This window comes from Bombus fervidus, chromosome 15, assembly GCF_041682495.2.
Source record: "Bombus fervidus isolate BK054 chromosome 15, iyBomFerv1, whole genome shotgun sequence".
NCBI classification, from domain to species: Eukaryota; Metazoa; Arthropoda; class Insecta; order Hymenoptera; family Apidae; genus Bombus; species Bombus fervidus.
Window position 1 is genome coordinate 3,608,144 of NC_091531.1, and position 13,887 is coordinate 3,622,030.

A 13,887-nucleotide genomic window follows, 5' to 3' on the forward strand; every position below is an offset into this window, starting at 1 on the left:
ACGGGACAGAAACCGTTGGAAAGTTTACTGCTACAGTAGAAACGAACGGGTAGTGATGGCAAGACGCGATTATCGAAATACAGTTGCACCATGAATCGCGTGACTAAAGCGAGTCCGTTGGAATTACTATTCGGTAAAACAGCAAGACACTACGGGTTATAGCTACCTGAAAATATTGAAGAGAGAAAAATATGTCCAATGTAAAAAAGCAGGCCATACAAAACATAGAAAGTAGCGCTAAGTATGATAAAGATAGATTCGACAAGACAAAAGCTAAAGTAGTTAGATTCAATCTTGGTGACTTTGTATTACACAGAAATGAGAAAAGGAATCAAACTAAATTAGATCCAAAATTCAAGAGTCCATTTGTAATAGCAGAGGTTCTGGAAAGAGATAAATATACTCTAAAAAAACATTAGATGTGAAAAGATCCTATAAATAGCCATGATAGACTAAGAAAAATGCCAGATAATTGCATTCCTGCTGAATTGGATGTCTGTAGCGATGGCAAGAACAGTAACCATGAGGATATGAGTACCCCGATCTCGGAAGATCATTAGCACAATGACCATCACATTTGACGGAGTGAGTTCACATGTGTTCGGGGCGACAAGGTAACAAAGCTCAGTGAAGCCGTGTGATGCAGTTCACATGCGCCTGGGGGCGACAATATAACGAAGCTCAGTGAAGCCGTGTGATGCAGTTCACATGCGCCTGGGGGCGACAATGTAACAAAGCTCAGTGAGGCCGTGTGATGCAGTTCGCATGCGCCTGGAGGCGACAGTGTAACCAAGCTCAGTGAAGCCATGGAACGAAACTCTGCGTGATCGTGCGATCTAGAAAAACGAGATTCATTTGGGTACGAAATCGAGAATGTCCATCATGTCATTACGACCGGACTGGTAATCTACAGGATGCAGCTAGCACTTTAAATACTAATCATAATGTTACTGATTTTTGTTTTCTTTTATTTTGTTATTAAAACATCCGATCAAAATTTTTGTTGTAGAACTGGACCCTTGGCTTATTGGAACATTTAGTTAAATGGTAAATAATGTCAGCTGAATTGAGTTTAAGGTTAAGAAAACACAATATTTTAGATACACTCGAGGACGTGTGATTGTCAGGATGGCCGTGTCGGAGATGAAAGGACATCTTCAGAGACAAGGGGCCTTTTCTTTGGAATGTTTGGGAATGTCCCCAATACTTTAGTCCAGACTTTTTATTATAGCTATACTTAAATAATAAAACTGAGAAATAGCTGTTTATGATTTATTCTAATTATGTTTTCCCGAGATTTGTGACAGTGGGCTTGGGCTCGAAGTATTTCGACATTACGACATAACAGGTCGCTGAACGTAGCCATGATCACGAGAGGGACGTGTATTTAACAGAGGTATGGAATAATTAAATAGCTCTCCTTAAAAACAAAGATTGACCCAAGGGTTACAGAGAGGTACGGAGTTCCACTTGGAGATTCAGTCAGATAAATTGTACTTGTACCGTAGACAAATACATTGAGTCACACCCAAATCGTGGATTAGTAAATTGAGTTCGATTTAGACTGTGGAAGAAATCGCATTCGTCATCCCGTTGACCGTGGATTCGTTATCGAACCTAAATCTATTGCCGTCAACATCTTGATTATTTAATCGCCGCTATTACTTGTTAAACTCTGTGATAATCACATTTGTATCAATAACTAGCATCGATAGCACATAACAACGATGGCCAATTCTCGTGATGATTCATTATACTCCCTTAACTCAAATGATAACCCGATATATATATATATATACGTTTCAATAATCAGTGACAGTTCTTTGTTATTTTATGCTTCTATTAAACATAAATAATTTCTATAGTTTATTAGCTATTTTTGCGATAAAATCTATTATCAGGGAAAAAATAATTCCTCTCTGTTATGAAATTGAGAAATAAACACACTGCATCAGTTGAAAATAAAGTCCCTAGACAAGTTACTAAGAATTAGTAACTTTCGTGGTTGTCAAATCCTACGTACGTTTTGTTAGATATGTACTGTATGTACACTGTGTATTTCTTAAAAACTTGATAAAGTATCTTTTGTTTACCTGTTTCTTAAACATACCAAGGAATTTATAATGAGTGACGATGATCGAGACATCGACATTGAGAGCGATGTAAGCCCTTAAAACTGTTCTTTCAATGGACCTTGTTAAAGAGATCGTTTTTTAGGAAGGTGACGATTCCGATTCTAGGCAGAGGCATTCAAACAATACCCAATATTATTCTCAAGTAAGTTCATTATCCACTCTTATTTTCCTTCTTTTTTTTCTAACTCTATTCATTGATTCAACATCTTTTATTTAATTAACGATATAAACAAATTTTATTTTCAAAATATAAAATGTAAATATTGTTGAGGTTAAATGGACACTTTCCGTGCGATTTAACCAACTTATTCATGTAAATAATTTATTATTGAATATCTTATAAAATGAAGATACTGGACTAATATGTATATTGATCTATAGATTTAATTTTATAATTAAGATTAAGATATACACACACATGTTTATTTTTAATAATAAAGTTAAGATTGATATTGATTATAAGACAAGAATATAGATGTAAGATTTTTATACAACGTGTATGTAATTTAGTTTGATTTGATATGAAAAAACATTTTATATATTGATAGGCAGAAAAACGGGCACACCATAATGCATTGGAACGGAAACGTCGGGATCACATTAAAGATAGTTTCTCCAGCCTTAGAGACTCTGTACCTGCGTTGCAAGGAGAAAAGGTTGCAAGTAGGGCACAAATTCTCAAGAAAGCTGCTGAGTATATACAGTTTATGCGACGCAAGAATTCGTCCCATCAACAGGATATTGATGACTTGAAACGCCAGAATAATCTCTTGGAGTCTCAAAGTAAATATTAATCAGAAAATTAATTAGATTTTATTCTAACATTCTTTGGAAATTCAAAATACAGTTTAAATAGAAGAATATTACAATTATTGTCCATTAATTATATTTTGTCATGATTGTAATTTAGGTAAAAATTTATATATGTTACTTTTATATTTAAAAAATATATTGATATATGTTCCATACACTATAAAATATATATAATATTGATCTCCAAAATTTTTCTGCACCATAAATGTATTTTTGTACTATTTATAGTTAGGGCACTTGAGAAAGCAAAGATAACAGGCAATTTTGCTGCTGAAACTTGCGAAGTCACAAAGTCAGAAGGTGTACCAATGCCTGGATACAATGACACAGAGTCTGAATCATCAGACAGTGAAACTAGCAGAACAGTTCGTCAATCAAAAAAACTGAAAGTTGGAGGCCTCCACCATTGACCAATGGTTTGATATAATTTTTGTTTTGTCAAAAATTTATTTTTTCGTTACTACTAAACTTCATATAAATATTTATTTGCATAAGATTACTCTTACTCACTGAATAGAGTCTTTGAGTGGAATCTTGAATATCTTAAAACCGGTGTACAAAATATTGTAAAAATTATAAGTAATACTATTGCTTCATTTAAAAATGTATTAATTAATAGATTATGAACACTTTGGAATAGATTCTTAAAATTTGTTAAAAAATTGGAGTTATTTTATTTATGAAAATAGTTATTTAATATAAAGTAAATAATACACTGTGAGGTGTTTTGGCTTATACTTATCAATTCTTATATTGATAAACTAATTGAATTTAATTAAGGTTGTGTATTAGTAACCACTTTGTCAATACAAATTCAAGCAATACATTTCCTTGAATATATAATCTCTTTCTAAAAGAGTTTCAATTTTAAATCTTTCTTTTGTTTTTTTATAATTCTTAATTTATTTATCCAAAATTGCTTATCATAATTATTGTATTGTTGATTTATCGAAGAATCTGAAAATACTAAATATATGCTCAATTGTAAAATTTATGGAAGTTTTGGATTTATTTATCGTTAGGAGAAGAATTTAATAATTATATGGATAAAATTTTTATTACTAGAAGAAAATATATTTAAATATATAGAGATATAGAAATAAATATATTAGAAAATATATTATAAAAAGAATTACTCAATTTTAATCACTTTTTAACCTTTTACATATATATCTATATGATACAAAGTAAGTATTGATAATGGTATATGTTTATTTTAATTAGAGTAGTTTTTTAAGAAAAATGTTTCTTCCTTTTGAACTTTATAGAAGTCTTTGTAAATAGATGATAAGTATTATATCAAATCAGTAGAGTAATATTCTTTTAGCAGGAAATATTGTACTCTATAATATTAAGAAATACGAAATTTATTTTATAAATTATGAAGAATTTATTAAAATCGAATGTAAAATTATTAGATACTTATAATCAGTAGAAATAAAGATCATTTGTGAAATATATTTTATTTATATGCATATCATTCTAAAAGGTATATATGTATACAAAGTGACCAAACTAAATCCAATTACCTAAATATCTGGTTTATTTATTATTGTATGATAAAGCTTCTCAGGACAACAGAGGAAATAGTTTCTTCTCATGATCATGTTTTACAAGATTTCAAGGTCATCACCATTTCTTTTAAGATATAAGATAATAAAAAATATATTTATTTTGTGTTATCCTTATAGAGTGTGATAAATCTTAATAGCTATACTATTCCCATCATTTAATCTCGAGATATTTACGCCTGATGTGTGCGTATATAATAATTACTTATCTTTAATCGACAGGTGGCAAAATTAAAAAGTCCAAATTTTATTGGTCCTTGGGCACAAAGAATTTCTTAACATTTGATAGTTCGAAAGAAAGTTTTGAACGTAAGGAATTAAGATTAGTTTTATCTAAGTATTAATTAGATGCGATTAGTGTAGTGTTCTATCTTGGACTTGGTGACAACATCTGCATGAAAATTTTCCTTATTCTTAGTACCATTGATTTACCACAAGATGGCGCCACCATGTACGAAATAAGAGACTACACTCATTGCATGTAATTAATTAATTCTGTAGAAAATCGGAATAATGACACAGAGATGATGTATAAATACACAGATGATTTATGAGAGTTAAAACTTTAATTTAATCCCTGAATAGTTTAAGAATTTGCCCTGCAGATCGAAATTTCATTTTTTAATTTAAGCATAGTGGCGCCTTTATTCGGGAATTAGTAGTACTAACAAGAAGTCAAATTTTGCATATATTCACACTTGGAAAACTGTCAAAATAGACGTAGTTAGACCAAATTTAGGACATTGTATGAATTATCATTTATGAATATATTAAACCAATAACATTACCAACATCAAATTAGAGTAACTAAAAACAACAATCATAAATAATGAAATGATTTAAAAATATGTTCATTTATTAGCAAATACACAGATAAGATGTAAATTTAATCACTTAATTGAAATATGTTTATTTAATCACGTAAGTTTTCTCTTGTAAAATTGAATCTTTACATCATTATGTCCTTCAACTTTACTATAATATTGAAAGTAATTATAAGTGTATTGCATTTAAAATATAGGCTATCCTAATAGTTCTTTAAATTATATATATATATATATATATATATGTTGTGTGTAACATACAGTATATATATATATATGTCCATACAAAGGAATTTAATTTTATGATGTACATGATATATTACAGAAATAGTTTCTTTTTCAAATATTGTCAAAGTTTGATGAGAATATTTATAAAGATATTCTACAAAATGTAATAATTATAACAATTGAATTATTAATCTAGGAGATAGACATGAATCATTAAGAATAAAAATATGCAATGCATTATATCATATTCTTTAATTATACAATAATTACAGTTACAAATATAAAAAATCAATTACTACATATGCTGGCAGAGTTTTCGAAATAATTTTAACATAAATATCCAAGAAGCCAGATAAACATATGTTCTACTTAACCTTGTTTCAAAATTCCGACCATCTTTGTTATATCTTTCTAAACATATTAGGAAAATATAATTGATTTTCTACAATTATTAACGAACAATATACATAAATAAATAATGAATACATGATATTTTATATTATAAAAAAATTTATTGAATGAATAATCATTATCTTTTTCTGTAACAAAGTATAATATGTAACACTAATGTTACGTATTATATTAAAGATCTCAAATTACCTATAAAATATTATGAAACAATTCGTTTAAAATTTTCAAGAAATACATACTTGTAGTATATAAAAAATTATCTGTAATTAATATTTTCATGGTATATTGATACAACAAATTACTGAAGTGGCAAAATTAAGTTTTTATGTTTTCAAGTTTTGCACACTTATTCAAATTATATCATTAAGTGTAACTTTTGCAAATTATTTTGATAAAATATATTTACCATACAATAAGTATGCACTTGATCGAGATAATACATGCGCAAACTTATTCAGATGTATCACATATTCAACAGCTCAACTTCTTTATACTTAACATAACACAAAATATCTATTTCTCTTGCAATTCCAAAAGTAGTTTTAGACGAAAAATGAAAATATAATTTTAAACACGTAGGAGAGAAAATACACGAATAATTTGAAACTTTAGGCAGGTAAGATCACAAAATATTTTTCGATTATTCCGTCAAAAACTTAGCATTAAGTATTTTACATATTTTTACTTGTTAAACAATTTTTATCGTGAATTTAAATGTAATGAAGGTAATAAATGTGATGAAGGTGTGCTGTTCATGTAAAGATAAGAATAATATTCGATTGTTCTGAATAATTTGATACTTATAGGTTATGGGTACCACATACGAGAAACTGTTAATTATCAACCACATATACCACTCCAATAAAGAATATTAGTATGCAGTGACAATGAAATGGATGATTCTTGATCTCTGATAGTAGAAAGTTGCTGTTAATCTGCACAAAATTTCTCCTATTAAGCACACATTACACAGACCGTGATAATTAATACAAAAAATAATGATCATAATGAACGATACAATTAATAAACTTCCATTTAAATAATCAACATTTTTAACAGTATTATCATTTTAAATGTTCGTATATTTTTACACAACTAAGTAAAAACACTAGTATAACTATATATATGTATATATATACACATATTTTTATGTAAATTCATTGTATGTTCCAAATAAAGAACTAGATAGTTACTTCACGTCTTTTATATTGGTACTATAAGCGACAGCATTCGTGTAGGTAACTTCGGAGCGTTCTACAATGTTACAAATTTGATTATTAAAAGCAAACGCAATTTTTATTATTAAAATTATATATGTTTTAAGTGTGAAAATTACATTTTATTTATCGTAGTCAGCCAATAGTGAACTATTTTCAACAATTATATCCTAGATTTGATAAAATATTTGCTGAAACATAAAATATAGTAACTATGTAATTTAAAATTTTCCTCTAAATCTGGTAATAAGTCAAAGTTACTAGATATAATAAGTTAGAATTGAACATACAAGTGCCTATTCATACGATCAAATTTTGACGGAAAAATTGAGCAATTCAAAATCGAAGACAAATTAATAAGAAGGGAATTAACCCTACTGCATCTTTCAGGACACTTTTAACCCAATTAAATTTTTCTAACGTTTAAAGTATCTCATATTTGAATATAGTAAAAATATGAGAAAAATTATTATTGGTTTGTATGGATTTCTGGTTTCAATTTTATGTCAAACGTTTTTCTAGAATATTAAAATAGAATACTAAAATTCGCGAATATAAAAATATTCGCTGAGACAAAATCATGACTGAAATACAAGAATTAAACGATCACAACAGGGTTAAACGTGAGTGGAAGAGAGCAGCAGTTTGAAGTTAGCTGCGAAAAGTTGGCAACCGATTGGAGCGCTATCGGTACGGTAGTGGGGATAGAAGGGAGGTGTGGTAACGGTTAGGAGTCTCGTCCAACCACGAGAGGAGCTAGTAGCGTTCGTCTGGCAGTATGAGGCGGCGTGGGGCTAGGGACGATGCATGGGCTGCGACTAGGAGGCACTTGGGAGGTAGGGAGGGCATGCGAGCAGAGCACAGTTCAGTAGTCGCCATTGCAAGTCCCCCCGTGCTCTCGTATTCGTGACACTCGGACGCGTGGAGACGATTTTGAGCTAACCTAATCTCCCCGCGAGGGCCCTAAGTGTGCCCCCCCGATGCAGAGATATTGCACCGAGCTCACCGATAGATTGTTGAAATCACTTGATAAGGAATACAATGTAAGTAGCGGAATGAATCCGCGATGCGCCGTCCGTCCGTTCACGCAAACGGCTATCGGGCCACTCTCGATCCCCCGTGCGCCGTGTGCCTGTACCAGTAGCGTGCGCGAGAGTCACTGAGAGTGTAGTGTGGTGGCGGTTCCGCGTGTGAGTGAGTAATGCGTTTCTTCTGTGTACGTTCGATTCCAGTCAGCCAATTTTCCTTTTGCACGAGTGTATACATCCAACGTTTTTCGGCTACCTGGAGCATAACCTTAACGTTCCTCCAGCGAATTGTCCAAAGTCGAGAGGAACTTACAAAGAAATCACCGTTCCCTTCCTTTCTAGCTGTCCCCCGCTGTTTAGACTCTAGTTACACTCGATTGCAGTACTTTCGCAAATTACCATTTTTTACCGTATTTATATCTTTTTTAGAATTTTATGTAGAGAATGAAGATTCGAGGATAATTGAGAGAATCTCGCAATTCGGGTCCGATGGCCGTTTTCGAACAATTTTTACGATAAACGTTAACATTACCATAAGTCTACTTTCATTTCGCTATAGATTAAGGAAATGTATATAGACACGTGTTGATTATTTGTATTTTACGTTCGTTCATGTTTTATATCACGTATTAAATGTATCAATGATCGAATCGTACTATTATTTGCATTTGTAGTTACAGTAGTTTGAACTTTATATCAAAGTATGGTTCGATTTTTCTATTGTAAGATCGAATTTATCAGGCAATGAAATATCTTTTGTTACGTATTTCTAGGAATGTAATTATCAAATTATTATTAACAATGTAGTAATTGATTAAAAACACAGATGTAAATTTATCAGAATTTTAAAACTTTCTGTATATTAATAAAACATTAAAATATTTTAAGTATTGAATTTATTATCTTTTAATTAATTTGCATTCTTTCAAATAATACTAAAATTTTTAAAACAATGCAGAAGTATTTTCTTTTTAAGTAAAGTTAATATAGGTTGATCATCTATTTTTATTTTCAATAATAAATGATTTAATTGTTGTTAAATATTGTCATTAAATATTTAATAAGACAAGCACAACGAAATGTCATTAATTATTTATGTTATATAAAAACATGTAATTCATTAATAATTTATATAAATATCTATTTCCCCAAATATTTAGGAAATTGGAATAACATATATATTGAAAGGTATTTTCAAATATACAAAATATAATTACTTTATTAATTTTAGCAATTTAATATAAGTGGTACATTTGTATAGAAATATAATACATTTAATTTACAAAATTAATACTTCATAATGGCACAGTTATCAAATTTCTTTAGGTCATCGACATGGGAGCTGTTGTGGATGTCATTACGGCCCTGGAAAAGACGACGATCACTAAAGAAGTGCTTGAGGTAAAAATGCTGCAAATATATTATATTAAACAAGTTACATATTAGAATGACAGAAATTACATCTCATGATAATTTGATGATGTTCATTTGGTCTTATTTCTATTAATTTTCTGGTTAATTACATAAGTGTAAAAATGATCTGTTGGATTATGTCAGAGTACAAGACTTGGAAAATACATCAATGAACTTCGACGAAAAACAAACAATGATGCCTTGGCAAAGCGTGCGAAGGATTTGGTACGAAGATGGCGTGATATGGTTTTACCTTCTGCTCATTCTACACCACAGCCTACACCAGCAGACACAGCACCACCTGCTCTTAATGGAGCAAAACCTCATAGCCCTGCATTAAGATGTTTTAAACCACAAAGTCCCGCATTAAGAAGTATAATGCGGTCTCAAAGTCCATTGTTAAGGGATACGCTTGCACTCAGAGTAAGACATTCAAATATTTATTTTTTTATTTACATAATATATATTAAATATAAAACATATACATATGTACTATGTAACTATAATATCTTTCTAAATTGAATATATTCAGTTATTGATGTTCTTCATTTTAATGTGATTAAATTTCCAATGAATTAAAGAAAAAATTTTATATAAATGTAGATTCAGAAATGCTTTGTTACAAATTCATAAACAAAATAAGTAATAAGTAAGTAATATATCCAAACTGTTTCTTGACATCGAGGAGAACATATTGAAGGAAAAACAACACTTAATAAAGACTAACAGAGTAAAAGAACAATTGATCATTGAAAGTAACATGATTGACAAGAAATTTATAATTTGTTAAGTTCAACAGTATTAAAAGTATTTATATTTGTTATTTTTATCAGATCAAATTTTAATTTATATATTCACTATTATATTAACTTTTAATCCACTTGTATATAAAATTTTTTTTATTTTCATAGAACATAATAGAACTAATATATTATTCCAATTGCAGGTGCTTAGTCCAGTTCTATCTGTGAATTGCGATCATTTACATTCTCCTAATGCACCATCAAATAAGCAGTCAATTACAGTAACCAGCAACCACAGAACAAGTTCTGATGTGCCACCTACGCTTGGTTCTTCGAGCCAACATCATTCGATGGAAGCAGTGCCACGAACTCACAGTTCAAACAAACGTCTTCGAAAAGATAATCCCAAGGACCAACATAATTATCAGCATCATGATTCAGTCTCAATCACCGAAAGTGAAACCTTTGTTAAAAAACAACGTCTAAATGGCGAAAATGTGTGTGGTAATTCAAATATGCAAGTGCCTAGCCCCACATTTAGAGAAAGAATCTCTGATCATTTTACGGAGTCTTCCACTAAACCTGATGAATCAGGGCCAAAGAAACGTGGTAGAAAGAAAGGCAGTAAATCTATGAAGAAGCAACCGGTTTTAGAAGATTGTGTAAAGGAAAAACTAGCTAGTATCTCAAGGAATCCTAAATTAAAGACAACACAAGAATTGCTGGCTGATCTACGGGCACGCGGCACCAATTCTAGCATTAATTCAAGTGCTCTACCTAGTCAAAGTGTAGAATCATCCGGCATGGAAGATATTCTGAGGAGTAGCAATGAACAAGTATCAAAGTTCCTTCGTGGTCCTCAGAATAATTTGTCCCATAGAAATACAGTTTCTGAAGCCTCACCAGAAAGTCGGTTAAAGCCCACAGAAAACTGTCTCGATGTACCATCTAAGTGTGAAGAATCAGGTGTAGTGTACAAAGAAAAATCAGTTACAAATGTTCAAAATAATCAACTAGAACAGTCTCAAGATTTAACAGTTGAAGAAATATTGGCCAAGTTACCACCAATAGATCCGAGTTCAATAGATTGGAGTGAGTGTGAAACTGAACCAACAGAAGATCAAAATAGTACTGAGTATCCACCTAGACAAATTACTGCAGAGGATATAGAAAGGTTACATACACAATGTGTTGAAGGACTGAATGGAAACTTCCAACCAAAATTATTGTTTTTAACTTCGACTTGTAATGAAAAACCAGAGGTAAAGGAAGATGTGACAGAAATCAATAGTGTAAACAATGTGTATAGCCAGCCTGATGAAGAATTCCGAGAATGGCATCAGATGCTAGCAAGGTCCAGTTATAATGGCCAGGTTTTCCACATATTGCCTTATGTTATTATTGATTAGTAATTTTATTATCTTATTCTATTATTATCCTGAAATTTGTGAAAAATCCCTATAAATATTAAAGAGATTGATTAGTCATCAATCTATTAAACCAATTTCTATTGCAATTTATGATTGCCTTTATTTCTATAAATGCTCTTTATATTACCACCTTTATCATCATTATCGTTCCCTAATTATTCAAATTAAAACTGATACTTTGAATATGTGAACCAATCACGCTAGAAATATGTAACTGGCAATCATTTTTCACGTGAATATCATTCTCGACGACATTCGTGTTATCACAAACCTTAATTTTACTTTATTCGTAAAAATCATTTACTGTTATAATCAGCATTATTAGTGTCATCTTCTTCATCACTATCATCTTCACTATAGATGTCATCAACAATACAAGAGTATCTTTATTATTATTGTTATTGTTGTTACTATTACTACTACTATTATTAATATTATCATCATTCTCGTCAATATTATTCATTATTGACTTATCAAAGCAAGTTTTATACAGAACAAGGCATAAAGAAGATATTTAAGAAATCAAAAAACGTAATGTTTGGAACTTGTAATGTAATATTATCTGTGACAATGTATTTGAATCCAAAAGGTACTCTTTGAATGCTTGTCTTTCATTGTGTATATTATATCATTATTCTCATTAACATTGACATTATTGCTTAAATTATCACTGTATTAAGAAAATGGTAGCAAAAATCAGATTCGGATTATAAAAACAATTTAAAATATGCAAATTACTTTTTTCAAATTTATTATAATTAAATTTTTTATAAGAACAATAATGTTTCATTTTCTTAAAGAATGAATTTTTCTTTGACAAAAGATTTATATAACATTGTAATATAATTGATCACTTTTCAGAAATTGTACAAACCATTTTATTCACTTGCTAAGAAAAGAGAGGCACACAGATTGAATCAAATAGTGCATTTTGGCCTATGTATAAAGGAAAAAAGAATTATTTTCGAATATTTGAAAAGAATATATGAAAAATTATGGATAGTTACATTTCATTTGCTGTAACATACCCTTTGGTTCATTCTATTATTTTTACAATATGTTTGAAGAATGATGTTACACAAAAAGTATAAGGAATGATTATGGCAAAATGTATACTTGTACCACGCAAAAAGATAACGCTATAATATTTCAAATGCTTTTTGACACAATATTCTGTTTATAAATTTAAAGTATTTATTGAAATGTACAGATGTCACTTAAATATAATATGAAAAATAATTTTTTGCGCGTGGTAAAAAGTAGTCGAACCGAATATAACGAGGCCTTAATTAAAGTTTAAAAGTAAAAAAAAAATATTTGTCTAATAAAGTATTATGTTGCATATACTTCTAGCAAAGGTAATACAATCTGAGTAAGTTTTAAATTTTTCTATCTCAATTTTATTTCATATGTTATTAGTACAATATAGTAAAATGAAAGTAAAAGTCTAAATGAAAAGAAAAAAGAAATTCTTGTTTTTAGAACAATTGCAGCAAAAATCCCCACATACATAATTATATTGCTGGAAGGAAAACATGTTATGTGCAATGTTCAAATGTTCCAGTGTAACGCAACAAATATTTCAAAGCTATGTAATTTTTTTAAACAAAAAGAAAGATTGAAATTATTTGAAAGATGTAAATACGCCGTTCAAAATCATGGAAACACTGGAACCAAAATATATTAATATTTTCTGTAATAACCAAATAATACTATGTGTTATGTAAAAAAGAAAATAGAAAAAAAAAAAAAACAGGAGAAAGATTGTACATATTATGCCACTATATCATGTATAATGAAAGCTTTGTGAAACATTATGAATTAGAAAAAGAAAATGTCTGATTTTATATGTGTTCATTTTTTGATGATAACAGTTACCTTTTTGTTTACTTTCGCTTATGATCGATTGTTTTTTAAATGTTTGAATATTTTGAATGTTTGAAGTGAACATCAATTATTGACAAAAGAATGAGAGATCACTTGCTGAAATAATTTTTCTTTTGAATTAAGCATCACAATAATAACAGTTGAATATAGTGAAATATTTCCAAAACGATGTATATATAATATAAAT

At 29.8% G+C, this 13,887-nt stretch overlaps 2 protein-coding genes and 2 long non-coding RNA genes across 6 annotated transcripts; all 4 read left to right on the forward strand.

Annotated features, from left to right (window-relative positions):
* Positions 1 to 480: 480 nt before the first annotated feature.
* Positions 481 to 1,673, forward strand: LOC139995313 (uncharacterized). The gene is made up of 3 exons (XR_011801939.1): positions 481 to 902; positions 1,010 to 1,047; positions 1,101 to 1,673. It is a non-coding gene; the product is annotated as an uncharacterized lncRNA (long non-coding RNA).
* Positions 1,674 to 2,005: 332 nt separating this feature from the next.
* LOC139994751 (protein max-like) lies at positions 2,006 to 4,406 on the forward strand. The gene is made up of 4 exons (XM_072017665.1): positions 2,006 to 2,162; positions 2,218 to 2,277; positions 2,684 to 2,918; positions 3,177 to 4,406. The coding sequence occupies exons 1-4, from the start codon at positions 2,124 to 2,126 to the stop codon at positions 3,356 to 3,358; spliced, it is 516 nt and encodes a 171-aa protein (XP_071873766.1). The 5' UTR covers positions 2,006 to 2,123; the 3' UTR covers positions 3,359 to 4,406.
* A 1,560-nt stretch (positions 4,407 to 5,966) lies between these two features.
* On the forward strand, positions 5,967 to 7,029 carry LOC139995312 (uncharacterized). The gene is made up of 2 exons (XR_011801938.1): positions 5,967 to 6,598; positions 6,789 to 7,029. It is a non-coding gene; the product is annotated as an uncharacterized lncRNA (long non-coding RNA).
* Positions 7,030 to 7,830: 801 nt separating this feature from the next.
* Positions 7,831 to 13,660, forward strand: Med26 (mediator complex subunit 26). 3 transcript variants are annotated; one of them, XM_072018629.1, is made up of 4 exons: positions 7,831 to 8,242; positions 9,554 to 9,628; positions 9,785 to 10,063; positions 10,587 to 13,660. In XM_072018629.1, exons 1-4 carry the CDS (start codon positions 8,180 to 8,182, stop codon positions 11,790 to 11,792), a joined length of 1,623 nt encoding a protein of 540 aa, XP_071874730.1. In that variant the 5' UTR covers positions 7,831 to 8,179; the 3' UTR covers positions 11,793 to 13,660. The 3 variants fall into 3 exon arrangements, with proteins under 3 accessions (XP_071874730.1, XP_071874731.1, XP_071874732.1); XM_072018630.1 differs by lacking the exon at positions 7,831 to 8,242 and adding an exon at positions 8,258 to 8,415; XM_072018631.1 differs by lacking the exon at positions 7,831 to 8,242 and adding an exon at positions 8,271 to 8,393.
* The last annotated feature ends 227 nt before the right edge of the window (positions 13,661 to 13,887 follow it).

Excerpts from the sequence above, each read along its gene's own strand:
- LOC139994751 (XM_072017665.1), top strand. The coding sequence starts at position 2,124 with ATGAGTGACGATGATCGAGACATCGACATTGAGAGCGAT. Across the intron at positions 2,163-2,217 it reads ACATCGACATTGAGAGCGAT|GAAGGTGACGATTCCGATTC; the intron begins GTAAGCCCTTAA and ends ATCGTTTTTTAG. Across the intron at positions 2,278-2,683 it reads ATACCCAATATTATTCTCAA|GCAGAAAAACGGGCACACCA; the intron begins GTAAGTTCATTA and ends ATATATTGATAG.
- Med26 (XM_072018629.1), top strand. The coding sequence starts at position 8,180 with ATGCAGAGATATTGCACCGAGCTCACCGATAGATTGTTGAAATCACTT. Across the intron at positions 9,629-9,784 it reads TCACTAAAGAAGTGCTTGAG|AGTACAAGACTTGGAAAATA; the intron begins GTAAAAATGCTG and ends GGATTATGTCAG. Across the intron at positions 10,064-10,586 it reads GGGATACGCTTGCACTCAGA|GTGCTTAGTCCAGTTCTATC; the intron begins GTAAGACATTCA and ends TTCCAATTGCAG.